Genomic DNA, 16,657 nt, shown 5'->3' on the forward strand with positions numbered 1-16,657 from the left:
GGATCAGTTCTGTGTTACACTGTGTACAGACTGCTAAAATATTATAAGCAACATAATCTGGAAATTAAGCTGAAAGTCCCCCTTGCCCTTATTTAAATTTCAGTGACTCTTGCCTTAGCTATGTTGTGATTTTTGTTTTATAAGTTATTTTGTAGAATACAAGAAAGTTCCCAGGTGCTTTATAAACTGGAGCAAAATAAAACCAAGCAGGAATTACTTGAAGACTCAACTAGAAGGCATCCTTCAGGGATTTTGCAGCAATATAAAGTAAGTAGATAAAAATTAAGTTAGATTACTAGAGGTATAGATGATAACAATAAGAGGTGGGAAGGTGTTCCTGAAAAGTGGTTAATTTTTCTGGAAACCACCTCTGGGTAAGCTAGGTCCTGCCTGTATTAGGAAACTCTGTGGTGCAGAAGGAATAAACCTGAAAAGTGAAACAGTGCTGAGGACCTCGTCCACACTGTATGTTGCTGTGCAAATTAATTTCTACTAAATGTGGTGTTGTCATATGAGCTGAGTGCCTGGTAGTATTTGGAGAGTATCTTTAAGCATAGTTTTGTCCAATAGCAATCCAGGTTACTTTCTGAGGGATTGCTCAGTGAACTGAAACAGCAGCAAGCGGGGACTGACTGGAGAGGTATCTCCAATCCAATCTGAAACCTTCTTGTGAGCTCACAAGACTGCCATCTTGTGAGCTGCTGGCAGTTGAGTCGGAAGTTTTAAATGATGTGCATTACTTTGGTTTGAAATAGAAATCTCCTGAGCTTCTGCTAATTAGCAGAGTTGGCTTTCTGCTAATTCTCCAGGATGGTCAGTAAGGGAATGGATGACTTAGCTGCTGCACAAAGATTTCAGTATGAACACTTTTTTTGTATTTGTCCTATTTCTCCTCTTTAAAGGCACACAAAATTAGTTTCTTTGTGTTAAACTGCTTCTTGCCTTGACTTCTGCTTTGCTGGCTCAACTGCTTTTTAAGGCTTTGATAAAATCCTGATCTCTTTGTGGGAGTAGGTAAGGTAAACTTTTAAAAAAAAATCTGTGCTCTTGGAAACAAGAAGATGGTCAATACTACAAATGTGTAGGCCTCCTATTCCTCCAAGTTGAACTGGAAGTTCCTAATTTTGTTGGGTAACACTTAAAGCAGAATGTCTGAAAATTAATTATTTAAACTCCTGTTTGTGGGACAGAAAACAAACTGTCTTAAAATCTCTCCTTTGATCTTTAGGACTTCATGTCATCTGTATGTGACAGACTTTTTGAGGCGCTGTTTCCTGGTTCATCGCACCCAACCAGATTTTCTGCTCTAACTATTTTAGGATCAGTAGCTGAAATATTTTCTGTTCCAAAAGGTGAGAGACCTCACTTAAAGGGTGTAGGAATGGGAGTTACAGATAAAAGATTGTTTGTTTCATGCTCTCTGGTTAATAGCTAACCGAATTTTGAAGTAAATACAACTATTAATGGTCCATTGAATATCTCTCTTAAATTGGGATTTTAATTCATAGTGTTTTTTTCAGCAAGACTTTCTCACTGAATTTTTGTTGTCATAAATGAAGATTTTGGACAAGATTCAGTGTATTTAATAACTTCTTCACCTGTTTTAATATCTTAATAATACATTATTTAAATTTTTGAGACAATAAAAACTTAATTGAAAAGACTTGCATATCCTTGAAGTATTTTACACTAAATAAGGAATACTTTAATTGGACAACTGGTAATAATCCACTGCTGCTGTTACTTTAGTTTCTACCCCATTACGACAACCCCAATTCAAGAGTTAGAGTCTTAGCATATTGGTGGTTTTGCTAAATCCGGTCTCTGTATCATATGGCCAACTTAAAGCAAAATTTTGTTAAATTTGAATTATTATTGTTTAAAGAAATAAGGCATGTAAGATAAAACTTGATTTTGAGAGGGAGAAGAAAAGACCTTATTGGTAGATCCTAATTTCTTAAAACCTGTAATAAATCATTAATATGTTCACTTTTTTATTGTGAGTTTGTGGTATGTTGTTGCTGCATTTAGTTGTTTAGCAGAAATTTTTATTGGGAATCATTTATAGGAGCCTTAACATTTCAGAAGCCTGACGTTCCTTTAAAAAATAAAATAAAGATTATTTTCAAAGCTGAATAGATGGAATTGTTTTTGACAATAAGTTACTTTCTATATAACTGAGAGTAATATCTTTTATATGGTAAACTTCAAAAATAAACACATCATTAAAGAAATACTTGTTAGTATTGAAATGATGCTTTAGCTAAGCTTCCATTTTAGTGTTTCTGTTAGAAGAGTTAAATAAAATGTGAATGCAGTCCTGATTCTGGAAAAAAAAAAAAAAGCTATAACATTAAAATTGCTTTATTTGAACAGGACAGGTGCACGTTTTTAAATTGGATCAGGAGATTGATTCTGCTCGTGTGCAAACTTTGATTCAGTGTTTTGCCAGTACTTTTGAAGAAGTAAAAGTCCTAGCATTTGAGCTTGTGATGAAACTGCGTGATGTTGCATTTAGTTTACAGGTATGTAACTAAAAATAGTTTAAAGAGAATCATTTCGTGAAACAGGAATGTTCTCTATTGAACTAGGTACTTGAATTGGGTACAAAACCTAACTCCTGAAAATGAGAAGTTGATCCAAACTGACCTCAGTAGTGTTCATCCCTAGTTCTTCTATATATTTTTTTGCACAGCTTTGACCCTTACCTAAGGAGGCTTGTTTCACTAATGGATGAGAGAGTTCAGGAAGTCCATTGGGTATGGCTATGAACTTTTTTGCTAGGCACACTTTAATACTGAGGAAGAGTATACATTTTGATAATCTGGTATCAAAGAAATGTGTAATACAAGCTCCTTAGCTGTGATATCCCTTTATAAATTATTGAGGTATTTTGACTTGGTTGCTCTTTAATTTTAAGAAATTGAGCTCTGTGTTTATTTTCCTCTCTGATTTGGTCTCAGGATTTAATTTCTGATTCTTTTTCATTTCTCTCAAATTTTCACTGTCTTGATACTGATTTTTATGATTATTTTATGAAGTACTACTTTTAAATTCAAAATTACAGGTGAACAAACACTGCTTCCTAATAAAATGTGATTCTCTATGATGACCGTTAGCAGATAAAACACAGTGTTTTGAAAACAGACTTCCTTTCATGACATGCAGTGTGTTTGAATACTGCTTTATAAATGGGTGTTTTCATCTTCAGTGTGTATGTAATTGTTTATTTGCTAAATACATGCATATTCATATTCTGTTTTTACAGTGATCAGTGTACAAAGTAAGTGTTTCTTAACAAATACGTACCAGCAAACTTGGTGAAAAGCACATTCTCAGGCTTCAGGGTGCTACCTAGTTTAGTTAAAGCAATATGGCAGTTCAATTAAATGAGTGATACTGTTCTGTTCTGTATTTTTCAGGATTCTGAAAACATAGATCTGCTGTTCCAAGCAGCAATGGATCTTAGCACGAGTACCAAGCCATATGATTGTGCCACTGCATCGTATTTGTTGAACTTCTTAGTATATCATAAGGAACTGCATCGTATTTGTTTAGGAAAATGGATTGAGCATAGTCCCCAGATGGATGAAAACACATCAGCAAGTACCATGGAAAAGAACACTTTAGCAGGTAAGTTTTCAGGGAAATTAACACACCTGGTTTTTATATTTATTTGAAACCTGACTGCTTTTCCTCAGGGTGTTTGGTAGGAGGCTTAGTGAGTTAGAGGTGCTTATTCCTAAAAGATTTTGATTTTGCTGTTTTATTTTTATTTGATTTTGCTGTTTAAGAATCAAGACCTGTTCATGTTGAGGCTATTACACGTCCTCAGAGGATGGATTTCATTACCATTTTGGTTGAAGAGAAAGTGACATTGAGGCCCCAATAGTTAGTTTGTTGAAGATGTATACATCTTCACATCTGGACATGTGGCAGGCTGGACATGAGCCTCTGTTTCCTCTGAGAGCTCACTCACCCAGAGTGAAGGCTTGTCTGTATCACGCTTAAGAACTTGGTATTTGCAGTGCTGGCACTTGGAGCTCTGAGTTTGCAGTCCTGTGTGTACGTTGTGCAGTGATTAGGCTTTGTTCACATGTGGAATATTCTTGGTGCCTCTGGATGAAAGCAGAGTAGCTCTTGATCCAGAAGATCTGGTAAATTTGTTAAACAGACTTCCTCCAGATTTTGTAATTTGCAATAAAACTAACATCTGTAAGTTCATAATTTGTAATAATGTAATCTTTAGTAAACTCAGGATTGTATGCTTTTTTGTGCCCTTATTGGTTTCTTTGCTAATAAGCTTTCTCTAATGGCTTATTAGTATTTTCTTCATATGCAGTGAAATCATGTTTTTGAGAAATGTTTATGATCACCGTAGATGAAGGAAATGTACGTGTGATCTAATGTCTTACAGAGTGTGTCCTGTTGTTAATGATCTGCAGTTCATTATTTGGATGTGAAGTTCATTCTGATTCTGACATCAAAGTGCTGCAAATACAAATGCAAATGAACCTGGCACATATGCCCTTCAAAATTGAGCAGCTTATTCAGCAGCTAATTAAAGATGCAAATACTTACCTGGAAGCTTCTGATATTTAATAATCTGTTGAACTGTTTGTTGTATTAAGCTGCCTCTAAAGGCAAAGTCTGACTTCTAGTATGTGGCAGGTCACCTCTCTTGATTTCGCCGTGACCTGTGGGATTGTCTCTTGAGTTCAGCATCTGGGCTGTGCTTTTTACTGCTGTTGTTTGGTTCAGACAAGCTAGATTGAATGTAACAAATGTTGTTGGGTTTCAGTTACCTAAACTCCTGCAATCATGCCCTATTTAAATGGACAGAAGAGTGAAGAGTGTAAACAAAGTATTTTCTGTACATTTTCCATTAACTCGTATAAACATGCTTCATTCCTATTTCTTCAAAGCAGGTTTGTTTCTTGGAAAGAATACTATGTATTTGTGTGTATAATTTAAAACTGTAATTCCTTGTTTTTAATTTCAGTTATCAAGCTTTTATTAGTGAATGTTGAGGAAGAAATATTTCAAGCTAAAAAGTCTCTGCTTCGAGCAGCAGCATTGTTCCCGATGTATGGGAGAGTGCATTGTATAACAGGAGCTTTGCAGCAATTACCTTTTAAGTAAGTAAAGCATTCTACAAAATAGTAAGTTGTAACTCCATAATTAAGTACACAGCAGAGAGCTGCTCACTGGAACATATAAGCATAAGATGTTATTTGTGAAGAAGTCCAGTACTGGTGGCTTATAGCACTCAATGTTTTTTCCACTGTTGAGCTAGCTGTTGTATACTTCCTTTGTAAGTATTAAACTCAGGACTTGTTAAACTGTACTTTATTAATAGTTTTCTTAAATACAGTTAGCTGCAAATGTTTCTTCTTTTTTTTTTTTGTTTTAAGGTAAAATTATTTTAATCCATGTTTTCTGTTTTTCTTTATAAAAGTAACTTGACGTTGGTGACTGAATGGAAGCAAATGGTGGCTAGGCTCATTCTGATGTCATACGAACTCTCTGCTGTAGTATCACCAGTAGTGCAGAGCTCATCACCAGAGGGTCTTATTCCAATGGATAACGATTCAGGTAAACAAACAAAAAGAAGCTGTAAAATCTGAAGCTCATGAAGTTCTCTTTGTTCTTCACAGCAGTTCAGAACTACACCTAGCACCAGGCCTTTTCAGTTTCTTATTTAACTTCTAATAGAGGTTGTCTTGGCTTCTGCAGTAAAAGGAATAAGCATTTGCAGATTGCGTGGTTGCATCTGTTTCAAAACAGGTGACTGTGCAGCCTAGTTTTCTTTCTTCCTTAATCCTTGTGGTCACCATAGTTTTCCATATATATATATATATATATATATTTTTTTTTTTTTTAACTGCTAAAAGCTTTCTTTTTTACTTACATACCTAAAGTTAATTACATTTGTATAAGGAACTGGAAGTCAAAAAAAGTAGCTTAAATATTCTTCTTGTTTAATGTATAGAAATGGCAGATCGACTGCAGATGATTCTGCGTGAGATACAGCCACAGGACACAAATGATTATTTTATGCAAGCAAAAATTTTGAAGGAACACTGCAAAATAGAGTCCGAAAAGCTGGCTGTCCGCAAGCCAATGGAAAATATTTGCACAGAAATGAGAGGTAAATCAAACGCTGTATTAGTAATTAAATCAAGATACAGAGCAGGCATTTTATGTGGGTGATCAAAGTTGGAAGTTATTTGCTCCGTATAACGTTTCACTTCTTCAATAAATCTGTCAGAAGGTAGTTATTCATGGGCATGGTTTTAAAGACTAATTCACTATGTTTCTGGAAGATTGTGGTTAATCTCTCTTAGAGTACAAGTGAAAATGAGTTGTTTTGATACTGGCCTAGACTCTATTGCCCGAACTGCACTGGCCAGGTAATCTTCAACACCTTTTCTATCAAGCAACGCTTTAACACATTTCTTGTTGAAAGGTGTTAGTGTGATTTTGGTCTCCAGTGTACACAAGACTAGTGGGGAATATATTCATGCAATAAAACTTGTTGCGTGGGATCATATAAGCAGAAGCTTCTGTTTGAAATATTCCGGTGGTAAAATGTTCGATAAAGCAGACAAGCAGTAATAAATAGCAGCTGTACGATTCCTCTGTTTCTGCTGTTGAATTTCAGACTGCAGTATATTCCTTGTATGCCTGCATAAACTTGGGGAATATCTGTTCATTTAAAATGTAATAATTTATATGAGCTTTTTAAGTTTTAAAAACAAATATTTGATCTTTCTTTCCTCACATCTTTTTCCTGTGTACAAAATAGTTTTGGTTGGGCCATGTGTTTTGTTTCGTGAGTGTCTGTAAATATGTTAAAATCACATAATGGCCACTAGATGGTGGTGTTGCATTAAAGAAAAATGAATTTGTGTGGTCTATGAGTATGGGGACATCAGAGTTTTTTAAAAAACAAAAACCCAAACACAAATAACAGATAGTGAGTGATGGACTGATCATTGATGCAGAAATTTGTTGGAGCCTGGCTACAAAGCTGTTGATGTTTGTGGAGTTCAATGTGCAGTTGAATGTTGATGTTGACCAAAAGACCTGTACTCTTTAAAACAGCAGTAAAGGTGTATACTGCTGTGCTTTCTAAGCAGAATTAAGTACAGTCATCATTCCAAGAAGGGAAGTAATTAGGGTTAACAGAACTGACTGATCTTTTGGTCTACCAAGTTTAGAATTGTTTCATAGTCAACTGTTTGTTGTGCCTGAGAACCTTAAGTTACACTATTGCATTTGTTGATTTTTATTTTTAAGGTAAAGAAAGGCAAATGTGTGACGTCACAGCTCAAATGGTTCTTGTATGTTGCTGGAGAAGCATGAAGGAAGTCTCTCTGCTGTTAGGGACGCTGTGTAAGCTTTTGCCTACACAGGCTGCATCTGAACCTTCAGACGGGTTGATTACTGTAGACCAGGTAGGGAAGTACTTTTCATTAAATAAAAAAATCTTCATATTGTTGGTTGGGAAAAAAGAGTTTTCAAAAAAACTATTTGTTTAAATAAACCTATCTTCAATATGGGGAAAAAAAAAAGCATTGTAATTGTCATGTGCATGGTTAACGGTTTGTTTTTTTGGGGATAAAATGGTATTCAGAAGGCATCATACCATAGCAACAAATAAATGAAGAAGTTATTATATATAGCTAACAAACTCCTCAAGAAATATTCTAATTGTTTGGGGTTATTTACGGATTGTATATTATATTCAGGAAAATAATTTTATTTTATATAGATACAGATATGAATTATAAATATGTTTTTATGGAATTGATAAAAAAAAAAATCTCCTAAACAGACTTGATTTTTAAACAGTCTTCTATTTCATTTTGCACTGTAGATGTTGGTAATTTGCTTAAAGCTCTTCATTAATTGAACTTCATAATCAATAATTCTGAACGAGAAATACGCTGACTAGTCCTAGTCTTGTCTTACATAGGAGATTGAATTATGGATAATTTGTATGTAATGTGACTCTCTTTTTCCTCCAATGTTTTTGATTTCAGAGATCAGAAATGTTAATATGCCATCTGGGTCTCTTGCAGAATGTTGAGTGCAGTGTTTACAAGAAATTAGATTACCACAGGCATTTATTTGGGAAATATTTTCTGTTTATTAAATTTCTGTTTTTAATTGATGATCTTTTCATTTCCACATGGTTTTGACAAAATCAGTCCATCTACATGGAAGATGGAAATATGCGAGACATACTGCGTTTTAACTTCTTTTTTTTTTTTTTTCCCAAGACAAAGTAAATAGTTTTCCCCTAGGTGTTACTACTTTCTATCATAAAATAATAGTGTACAGCAGGTCTTATTTCTTATGTTATCTCATGTTGTAGTGCCATGGAAATAACATCAGTATCTTTATCCTTGCATTGTCTCTAGCCCCTGTGTTTTCATCTGGTTAACAGCTGTGCTTGTATTGTTGCAGAGATCTGGAGGGTAGATGAGAGCAGTGTTTGCACCACTGTGTTCCTTAATCTGCTCCAAGTCAAACAGGAATTGCTATTTTAGCATGAGTCAGCTCTAACTTGTAGCATCTTCATCTTTATGAAGAAAACAGACGTGAGCAGTTGCCTTTTCAGAAATGCTGTGGTATTAAGCAGTATATCTTCTTTTCATATAGCTACCTCATTGGATTCTTTGTGCTTTTGACATCTTCCTGTAAAAACATCATCTGCGCTCTAATTTGAATAATGTTACTTGATAAGAAATCAGTTTGAAATTCTGATTTTCCTCAGGCTAGTAAGGAAATAACTGTTTGGCTGTATGTAAAACAAGTATTAGAGGAAAAGGTATGGCCATTTTCACTGTACTTTTTGTAAGTGGCGTTACATTATTGGACAAAAACCATAATTTCATCATAAATGAGTAGAAACGCCAGTACCAGAACTGCTGTGGCTTGAGACTTCCATGAAGCGCTTATTTTTTCAGTGCTGAGAGATTAAATGAGTTGAATTTTGATATCTAATCCACATTCAGCTTTCCTTTACAGTTGCCCATCTTTTTCTTTGTTCTGTAAGTGTCTAGAGATTTAAAAACACCAAGTGGTCAAACTCAGGAGAAATCCTGGATCCTACTGCTCCAAGCAACTGGAGTAAAAGCCTCTGCGTTTAGTGAGGGCGAAGTAGGTGTTGAGAAATCCTGCTGCAAAACTTCCCTTCCTAGTCTTGTACCTTTCTTCTTGTCTTCTTGTCTAGGTCAGTAATTGCGTTAAATTGTACCTTACGGGATTCGCTGTTCCTGTCACAATTTATTCACAAAGAAGATTACATTACATCTTGAATTTGCACATACTCTTTCCCTTTCTAATTGAGCAAGCAAATGAGAAAAGAATGCTTTTCATTGCTGGTCGATGTTAAGAAATGGCACAATGCAACCTTTGCTACTAGGAGGTGGGACGATATCAAATCTGCACCTTCCTTGTATTTAGGGGAACCGATTGGGTTTGCATGGCATTCCAGTGCCACGCTGCGCAGACTCTGCACAACATTTTTCAGCTGCTCGTTGTGGAGGTGTGTGTACGAAGGAGCCTAGAAATTCTGCATATAACCTGGCAGTTGTCAAAGCCTAGCTCCTGTTGGCATGACTGCTTTGCCTTTACAAACAGACGTCGAACATGCATAGTATATCTGGAGGAATCTCTCCATTCAAATACGTGCTCTGTCTTTTATTCTCCATCTCGCCCAGAAATGGGTAATGTCAAACTTAAGGCTTGGCCTGTCAGGATAATTAATACAAACAGTCTTCCGTAGACAACAAGTCCAAGTAGCAACCAAGTAATTAACCGAGTGATACCCAACAAAGAGTCTGATGTTGTCCCATGACAACACGTGATGTGCACATCATGAGACAGTGCTCAAAGCCTGGAGGAACTTGGAGCTCTTCCTCAAACTCCTATTTATTTCCAAGGAAAGTTTGAAGTTAATTTTGGGAGATAAGCTTTCCAGTACTGTGTACCAAAGTGAAAGGAAGCAGATGACAGAAGTAAAGGCTTGGTACTGTCCCAGTGCCAGGGGTTCTGCTTGTGTTAGCCCTGACCATCAGAGGTGGCTGATGTGAGCATTGTGCTGGAGCCCTGACACATGCAGAAGACTTTCAGAATTGGCAGAGCTCTGCACTTGTTATGTATGTGCGCAGCCAGTGCACGTGTGGCTCCCATTGTTGCTTCAGAGTTTGTTCTACAAGGAACAAGTTTGTTTGTTTGTTTTTGTTTAAAGCAACAACAACAAAAAATCACCGAGCCAACAACGAACCAAAAACAAAAAACCCACACCAAAAGCCAGCTTCTCTCCAGTTGTTAATGTAATGTCTCAAGCAGAGTTGAGTGTTGTTGGCAGTAGTTCATCAGCTACAGGTTGTTTCTGTGAGGTTTCTTCACACTCCATTGTGGGTTTAAAGTCATCCTCTTCTAAGATTTTGGAAAAATATTCCCTAGAATGTAGTATCAGTTAGTGATATCTATTAAGATAGAGAGGCATGAATGTACCAACCATTTCCCAAAGCACTTTGAGAATCTGTTGTACCAAATACGTGTCTTGAATACAGAGACTTCTGGTTTCAACAGCAAGTGTGGCCCTGTAAATTTCAGTTCTTATGTTACTAAGACCAGCCTGTCATACTCCCACTATTTGGTCAAGGTGATCAAATATATTTAAGATATTTGCTCCCCACTCCATACCTGTGTATTTTATATTAAACTGGAGTGTTCATTGCTACAGTCACTCTTTTGTACAGTTGCTGTATCTTCACGCTGATGAGGAGAACATGAATTCCTTGGTATGTTCTCCATCCTGGCATTTGGAGAACGGGTTTTATGATGCAGGGAAGCTACTACAGCTTCCAGCTATCCAGCTATGTGTTTGGTCCTAGAGGAGTAGAAATGCCACACTTAGGGATGCTGTTAGATAAGAACACGTACTTAGCACTGATCCTGAGGCAAGTTCCTATGTCATTTGTGAAAATGGAGTTAGGGCAGTTTTTTCTTCAACCTCTAGCATATGAATGAAAGTGAATACCTCAGAGTTCAATTTGATGTAAGCTTCTAGTCACTGTAGCTGTTGCAAAAAACTCAGAAATGTAAATAGCAAAGTTGAAAGTTATGTGACAAAAAAATCCCATACTCTTCTAAAAAAAGAAAGGGTGGTGGTGGAGCAGGGCAGTGATTTGATTTGCATCTGTATGGCTTTCTTGGTTAGGTTTTGTTTATACAGCTGGAGAGTTGGTCTGTCTGTGGGTCAGTTGCTTCTGAAAAAAGGCACTCCTGCTTTTGGGCTAGAAAGCTGAAACCCCACAGATACATTAAATAGCTTAAAGTCCGCTCAGATAAATAACTGTTCAAGCTCAAATATTTCCAATTACTGTTTGGTTTATATTAGGTCAGCTTTAGCTGCAGGAAGTAGTATATTTTCCTTTCTTCCATTTTTTTCAAACTATTGCACTCTCATTGTTTGGATAATATGAACTAACAGTAGGGTCGAAAACCATATACAGCTAGGTATGACATTAACTCCTCTGGTGCCTTAATTACTTGTCAGGCTATTAAAGTATAACTAAGAGAGTAAGAAGAATTTAATAAGAAGCTTGAAATGGTTTTATACTTGGTTTTTATATAAAACTTTTGAAGAACTGCTTGCTGAAGAACTTACAGGAAATGCTCCTGAAGAAAATATTGCATAAAGTAATGAAATGTGTTTCGTATTTTAAACAAATGAAATTGTAAGTTTGATTTAGAACTTGGAAGTTTATGCAAATTAGAATCTTTTTTGTAGAATGAGTTTATGTGGCATTGTAAGCTTCCAACCAGCTTTAAGAACTTGGTGTTTTGATGGAGTAGCTTCTGCTGTTAGAATGTAGTGCTGATTTTCTTTGGGATTTTAGGTTAAGAGTGAAGGCAAATAAGGATTCAGAACGCTTCCTCTGAAAATCAGGGTTGTCCCATTCTTTTTTTAAAATCTGAATGTGCTCCTTATGGACACAGCTAATTTTATATCCCTTTATTTTTTTAGTTTTCAAAGGACATGACGCTTGCCTTTAACCTGAAGAACTGAATGTAATCTTTGTAATCTTCTAAGTGTTTTTTACAAGAGGTCTTCTGATTGCTTTTTGCTTTTGCCATTGGCCTTTTCAGTCAGGAAGAATTTCTGGTCTTAGTTGTAGAAGTATCTTGAATGTGTAAATAATTTGTCTATTTCCAATTCTAAGTAACTTTTTTTTTTTTTTTAAAGGTTAAAAATATTGGGGACTACTTTAAACACCACCTACTGCAGTCAAGGCACAGGGGTGCATTTGAATTGGCATACGCTGGATTTGTGCAACTTACAGAAATGCTTTCCAGGTAAAAGATGGGCAATTTATTATGTATTAACTTATCATTATGCTTTTGATATAATTTACCAAATGGCGTCATCAGTCTTGAAATTGGCTGTGCAAACAGGTCCTTGATTTCATGTGGATTTTGTTTGAGTTTGGTGTAGGCACAACTGTGACATTATTTGCATGATGTCTGTGTCTTTGGATAGTGTTACTTATGGCCAGAGATGGTGCTTAGGCATTGAAAGAACACACAGACATTTTATGCCTGTAGCATTTTTCTCCTTTTCTGGAGTGTGAATTTACAGAACAACTCTCAAAAGCTCTTGGGGAAAGTAGGAGTGTAGAATTCTCCCCCAAGGCTCCTCCTTCTTCTGCTCTTCCTGAAAATGAATGCCAGACCTTTTGTTTTCAGCCAGGAAGTTTTCCTGGAAACTTTTATTACTTGTCATTGGATGAGTTGTGTATATTGACATTTGGAAGACTACCTGGCAGTGCATCACAAGATGCGATATGCAATCTTTCAATTTTTTTCCTTCCCCTTGTAATTTTATGCGTTCCTAGAAGAACAAAATAAGCAGCACTTTCCTGAGATCTAGGCAAGGGTGCATGTGAATTTCCACTACGTGCTTAGTTACCTATTTTCCAGAATAAATACAAGTATTGGTAATGTTACTTTGCAGCATATTTTATTTATATCTATATATATATTTAATAAGACAAATCAAATTCTCTAATGACTTCGTGGGTTTGGTTATTTTTTAATGTAGTTTTTGGAAAGATCAGTCAAATTTTGTCAAAATCTGGTGATGGAAACAGTTTTGGTGGTTTTAACACCAACAGAACAGCAGCCTGCCCAGCTTCACTGTGCGCCTGAGACAGTTTCCCAAAGAGAAATTAGAGTATGGGCTCTAGCAGGAGCATGCCAGTGGGGTAACTGCTTAGCTAGTAGCACTGCTACAGGAACAAGTGTTTTACACATTATGGCCTTCATTTTGTTATACCAATGAGATAACCCATGGTTCTGGGTGACGTTATCTGTAGAAGGTATGTCATTTCCTTTTATGTGCTAGCGATCTCTGAGGAGCAATCTCTCATTTTAAATTGGTCTGTGTAGTTAGTTTGTTGAGAGCCCACACAATCTTGGTTAATATTTGCTTATTTAATTAAAAATAAAAAAATTACTGAGATACAACACATGTTTTTGCTTAGCTTCTTATATCAATATAGTTTATGTTTGTGTAGATGTGTTTTTTTTCTATACTGTGAAGACATATTTGAGGAAGCTTCAAGGTAATGCACCAGGTGATTGCCCAGTGGCACTTTGTGGCTGACCCCCAGTTAACTTTGCTGCTGGTCTAGAGATTTCCTCTGTTCTGTACTGTGAGTATTGAGAGAGCAGCTCCTGCAGGGAGCGAGGCAAGACATGCTAAGGTAGTTACTGGAAACATGGCCAACAGTTGAGATACTTCCATTTATCTAGGCACCTTTCTAGAGAAATGATTGGATTTTCACATCAATTAGTGAACCTAATTTGAATGGAATATGGAACAGACGTTTTATACTTACAATTTTCCAGGTTGATTACAAAGCATTGTTTGCTGTCTGGCGTGTATTTCTGACTGCTGGTTCTAGATGAAACGGAACGTTACACACTGTTTTGTTCAGTCTGAATCTGATGTTGATTCAGGAGTGGGGAAAAAAAACAATGCTCATTCCAGCAGCAAAAAACATTCCTTCTTTTCAGGGTTTCTCATGCAGACTTATGACATAATATAATTGAAGACGTTCAGTATTGTTAGCTAAACTTGGTTTCATGTGTGAAACTTGCTTTTTTCCCCAAGGCAGAGAGAAGTTCAGGTAACAAAACATTATCAAGTTAAGACACTGGCCTTCTCTGTACATACATAGTGACAAATTGAAATCTGTTGTGCCATGAGTTGGTATTTTCATGTCAGGTAGCATTTCCTTGAATGCTTATTTAATGAATACAGCATTCCAAATAAAGTAAGCTCTTAACAGTATGGAATGCATCGAAATAGTTGCTGAATATTGAAGGATGTTATCCCGAGGTATGTTGCGTGTGAATACAAGCATGTATTGATGTGAAAATTACATGATTAAGTTTTAAAGTCTACTTCTGTTTCAATGGATTTATTCCTCCTATCAGATTGAAGAGGCTGGCCATTAGAGTAATACTGGGGAAAAAAAAATAAATAACTCTTCCCTCTCCCCCTTTACTACCAGAGCAGTTTTGAGAGGAAGAAGGCAGTGAGCCAAACAGGTACAGTCCCACTAGTCTAATCACAGTCAACGTGCAGGACCTAGAACAGACTCTGTAGGAAAGGCAAACTAAAAAGGAAATGCTGGAAAACATTATGAAATGTGCTCTGAGCCTATAGCAGACCCTGCACATGGCAGAAAGTTGCTTTTCTTTGATTTTATTTTTTTTTAATTTCTGTAAAAGCTGAGGCAACTGAACTTCAGTCACGTTCCTGATATTTTCTCACTGACAAATTGTAGGTTTACAGTGACAAGCTAGAGATGATGTTAGCTCCCTCTCCCCTTTTGTGCTATTGTATTTAATGAAGCACAGTCGACTTAAGGGCAGCTTTATATGATGCTGTAAAATGAAGTGCCAAGCTCAAGATAACTCTGCTTCTTTGTGAGTTACTGAAACATTAAGCAGTGTGCATGTATCATCAGTGAAAGGTTATGATTTAAGTAATTTTCCTCTTCGGAATTATCAGTTTTCCAAAACAGTCTTTTGATAATGCGTACTGCTTAGTATTTAAAAAGTTATGATATTTCAAGTGGAGCAAGTAAATATTACTTTGGAAAAATCAATTTTGTAAGAATGAGAGAGTAGCTCTGTAGAAATGTATTTCTTTTAATAAAATAAGGTATTTGCCAGGAAATAGCGGTCTTAAGTATTTGTGTTTAAAATAAAGAAGAAGAAAAGGCTAATTTCAGAATAGCCAGTAATTCTTTGGCTTGGTACTCCTGGGACACAAGGGATTTGGGTCAAAGCCTCTTCTCTGAAGTGGGTGAGCTGAGTCGTGCAGCGAATGCAGTTGTGCTGTAGGTCTGTTGAATGTCCTGGAGTCTTTCCATTTATCCTGTTGGAGCTGGGAGGCTCTGTTCTGCAGATAAATATGAGCTGGCCTACATCTCTACGTAGCTGACAGTCTTGAAGCTTAGGTACTGGAATCTCTACTAATTTACTGTTGCATCCACAAATACTGGAGGAGGAAACCTTTGTCGGAGGCAGCTGCTAGTTGTACACAGCTTAAATATGATGTCCTGCTGAACAGAGTTGAACAGAGTTGAACTGAAGACCTGCAGAAGCATCGTTGACACTTTTTTAATTTTTCTTTAGTTAAGACCCAGCGAAAAAATCTAGCATGAGGATTGGTAGACCCCCTTCCCATGCTTCTAGGAACAACTGGAGATAAACGTGGTGCTTCATTTCAATAGCCAAACATTTGCTTAAAACTATTTTTTGGAATATTTGCCATCTTTAACTCTATAGTCCCTAAATATCAGTTGTTAGAACAACCAAGAGTAGAGTCTCTAGACAGAGCAGTGATATTCAGGCTTGTCTGAGTTAGTGGTCAAAGAAAAATCATTCCTGCACAGAGATTTCTTAGGAACCTGATGAAATCCGACCTCTGTGCTGACATTCATTTGGATATAAATTGCTGAGGCTGTTCAAAATATGTCAGTTCCCATTCTTCACTTTCTCTGTTCACATTCCTTCTACTGGTGTGATGCTCCTTCTGTTTAGCCTGCTTAATATTGTCTGTCCACCTTCTGAAGGCTGTACAATTACAAGATCAGCAGCATTCATATCAAGGATCCGAGCAGTCTTCTTTCAGACAGCCTGTCATAGGCCCTGAGAAATAACAGGTGCTCATTTGGCCCAGTAACCTGGTAGGTAGGCAAACTATCCTGGAAGACATCTGGCATCTGTTTGGGTCTGTAAGAACCCACGTGAATACCCTCAGCACTTCTTTGTTGTAAATGTTGTTTTGTCTGTTTCGACTTTATTTTATTGGGGGGAGCTTTTCTGCGAGATCAAGTAGAACAAAGAATTCATGGAAATCTCAAAAGTATGGTGTTGCATAACTGCCTGTGCTGCTTTGCTTCACTGAAGTTACCAGAGGGAAGGTATGGGAAGAATTACACCATGCAGCACGATATGCTTATTCAGGAGTAATGGATTTTGATCATTTGTAAAGAAACAGAGCTTAAATTGAACTCAGTGAACGTCCAGTATATCATGAAATGCAATATATAAT

The 16,657-nt window shown here is 36.6% G+C and overlaps 1 protein-coding gene across 2 annotated transcripts in view; it reads left to right on the plus strand.

The window, feature by feature from the left end:
* The window catches only part of THADA (THADA armadillo repeat containing), a 161,280-nt gene that overhangs the window by 11,270 nt on the left and 133,353 nt on the right, over positions 1–16,657 (plus strand). For both annotated transcript variants that reach the window (XM_027454105.3, XM_072035746.1), the window contains exons 14-22: positions 145–267; positions 1,229–1,352; positions 2,377–2,525; positions 3,423–3,633; positions 5,003–5,138; positions 5,459–5,595; positions 5,993–6,151; positions 7,303–7,460; positions 12,272–12,381. In XM_027454105.3, the coding sequence (XP_027309906.1) occupies positions 145–267; positions 1,229–1,352; positions 2,377–2,525; positions 3,423–3,633; positions 5,003–5,138; positions 5,459–5,595; positions 5,993–6,151; positions 7,303–7,460; positions 12,272–12,381 (1,307 nt within the window). The remainder of the gene's footprint in view (positions 1–144; positions 268–1,228; positions 1,353–2,376; positions 2,526–3,422; positions 3,634–5,002; positions 5,139–5,458; positions 5,596–5,992; positions 6,152–7,302; positions 7,461–12,271; positions 12,382–16,657) is intronic.

This window comes from Anas platyrhynchos, chromosome 3 (assembly GCF_047663525.1).
Source record: "Anas platyrhynchos isolate ZD024472 breed Pekin duck chromosome 3, IASCAAS_PekinDuck_T2T, whole genome shotgun sequence".
Lineage (NCBI taxonomy): Eukaryota > Metazoa > Chordata > Aves > Anseriformes > Anatidae > Anas > Anas platyrhynchos.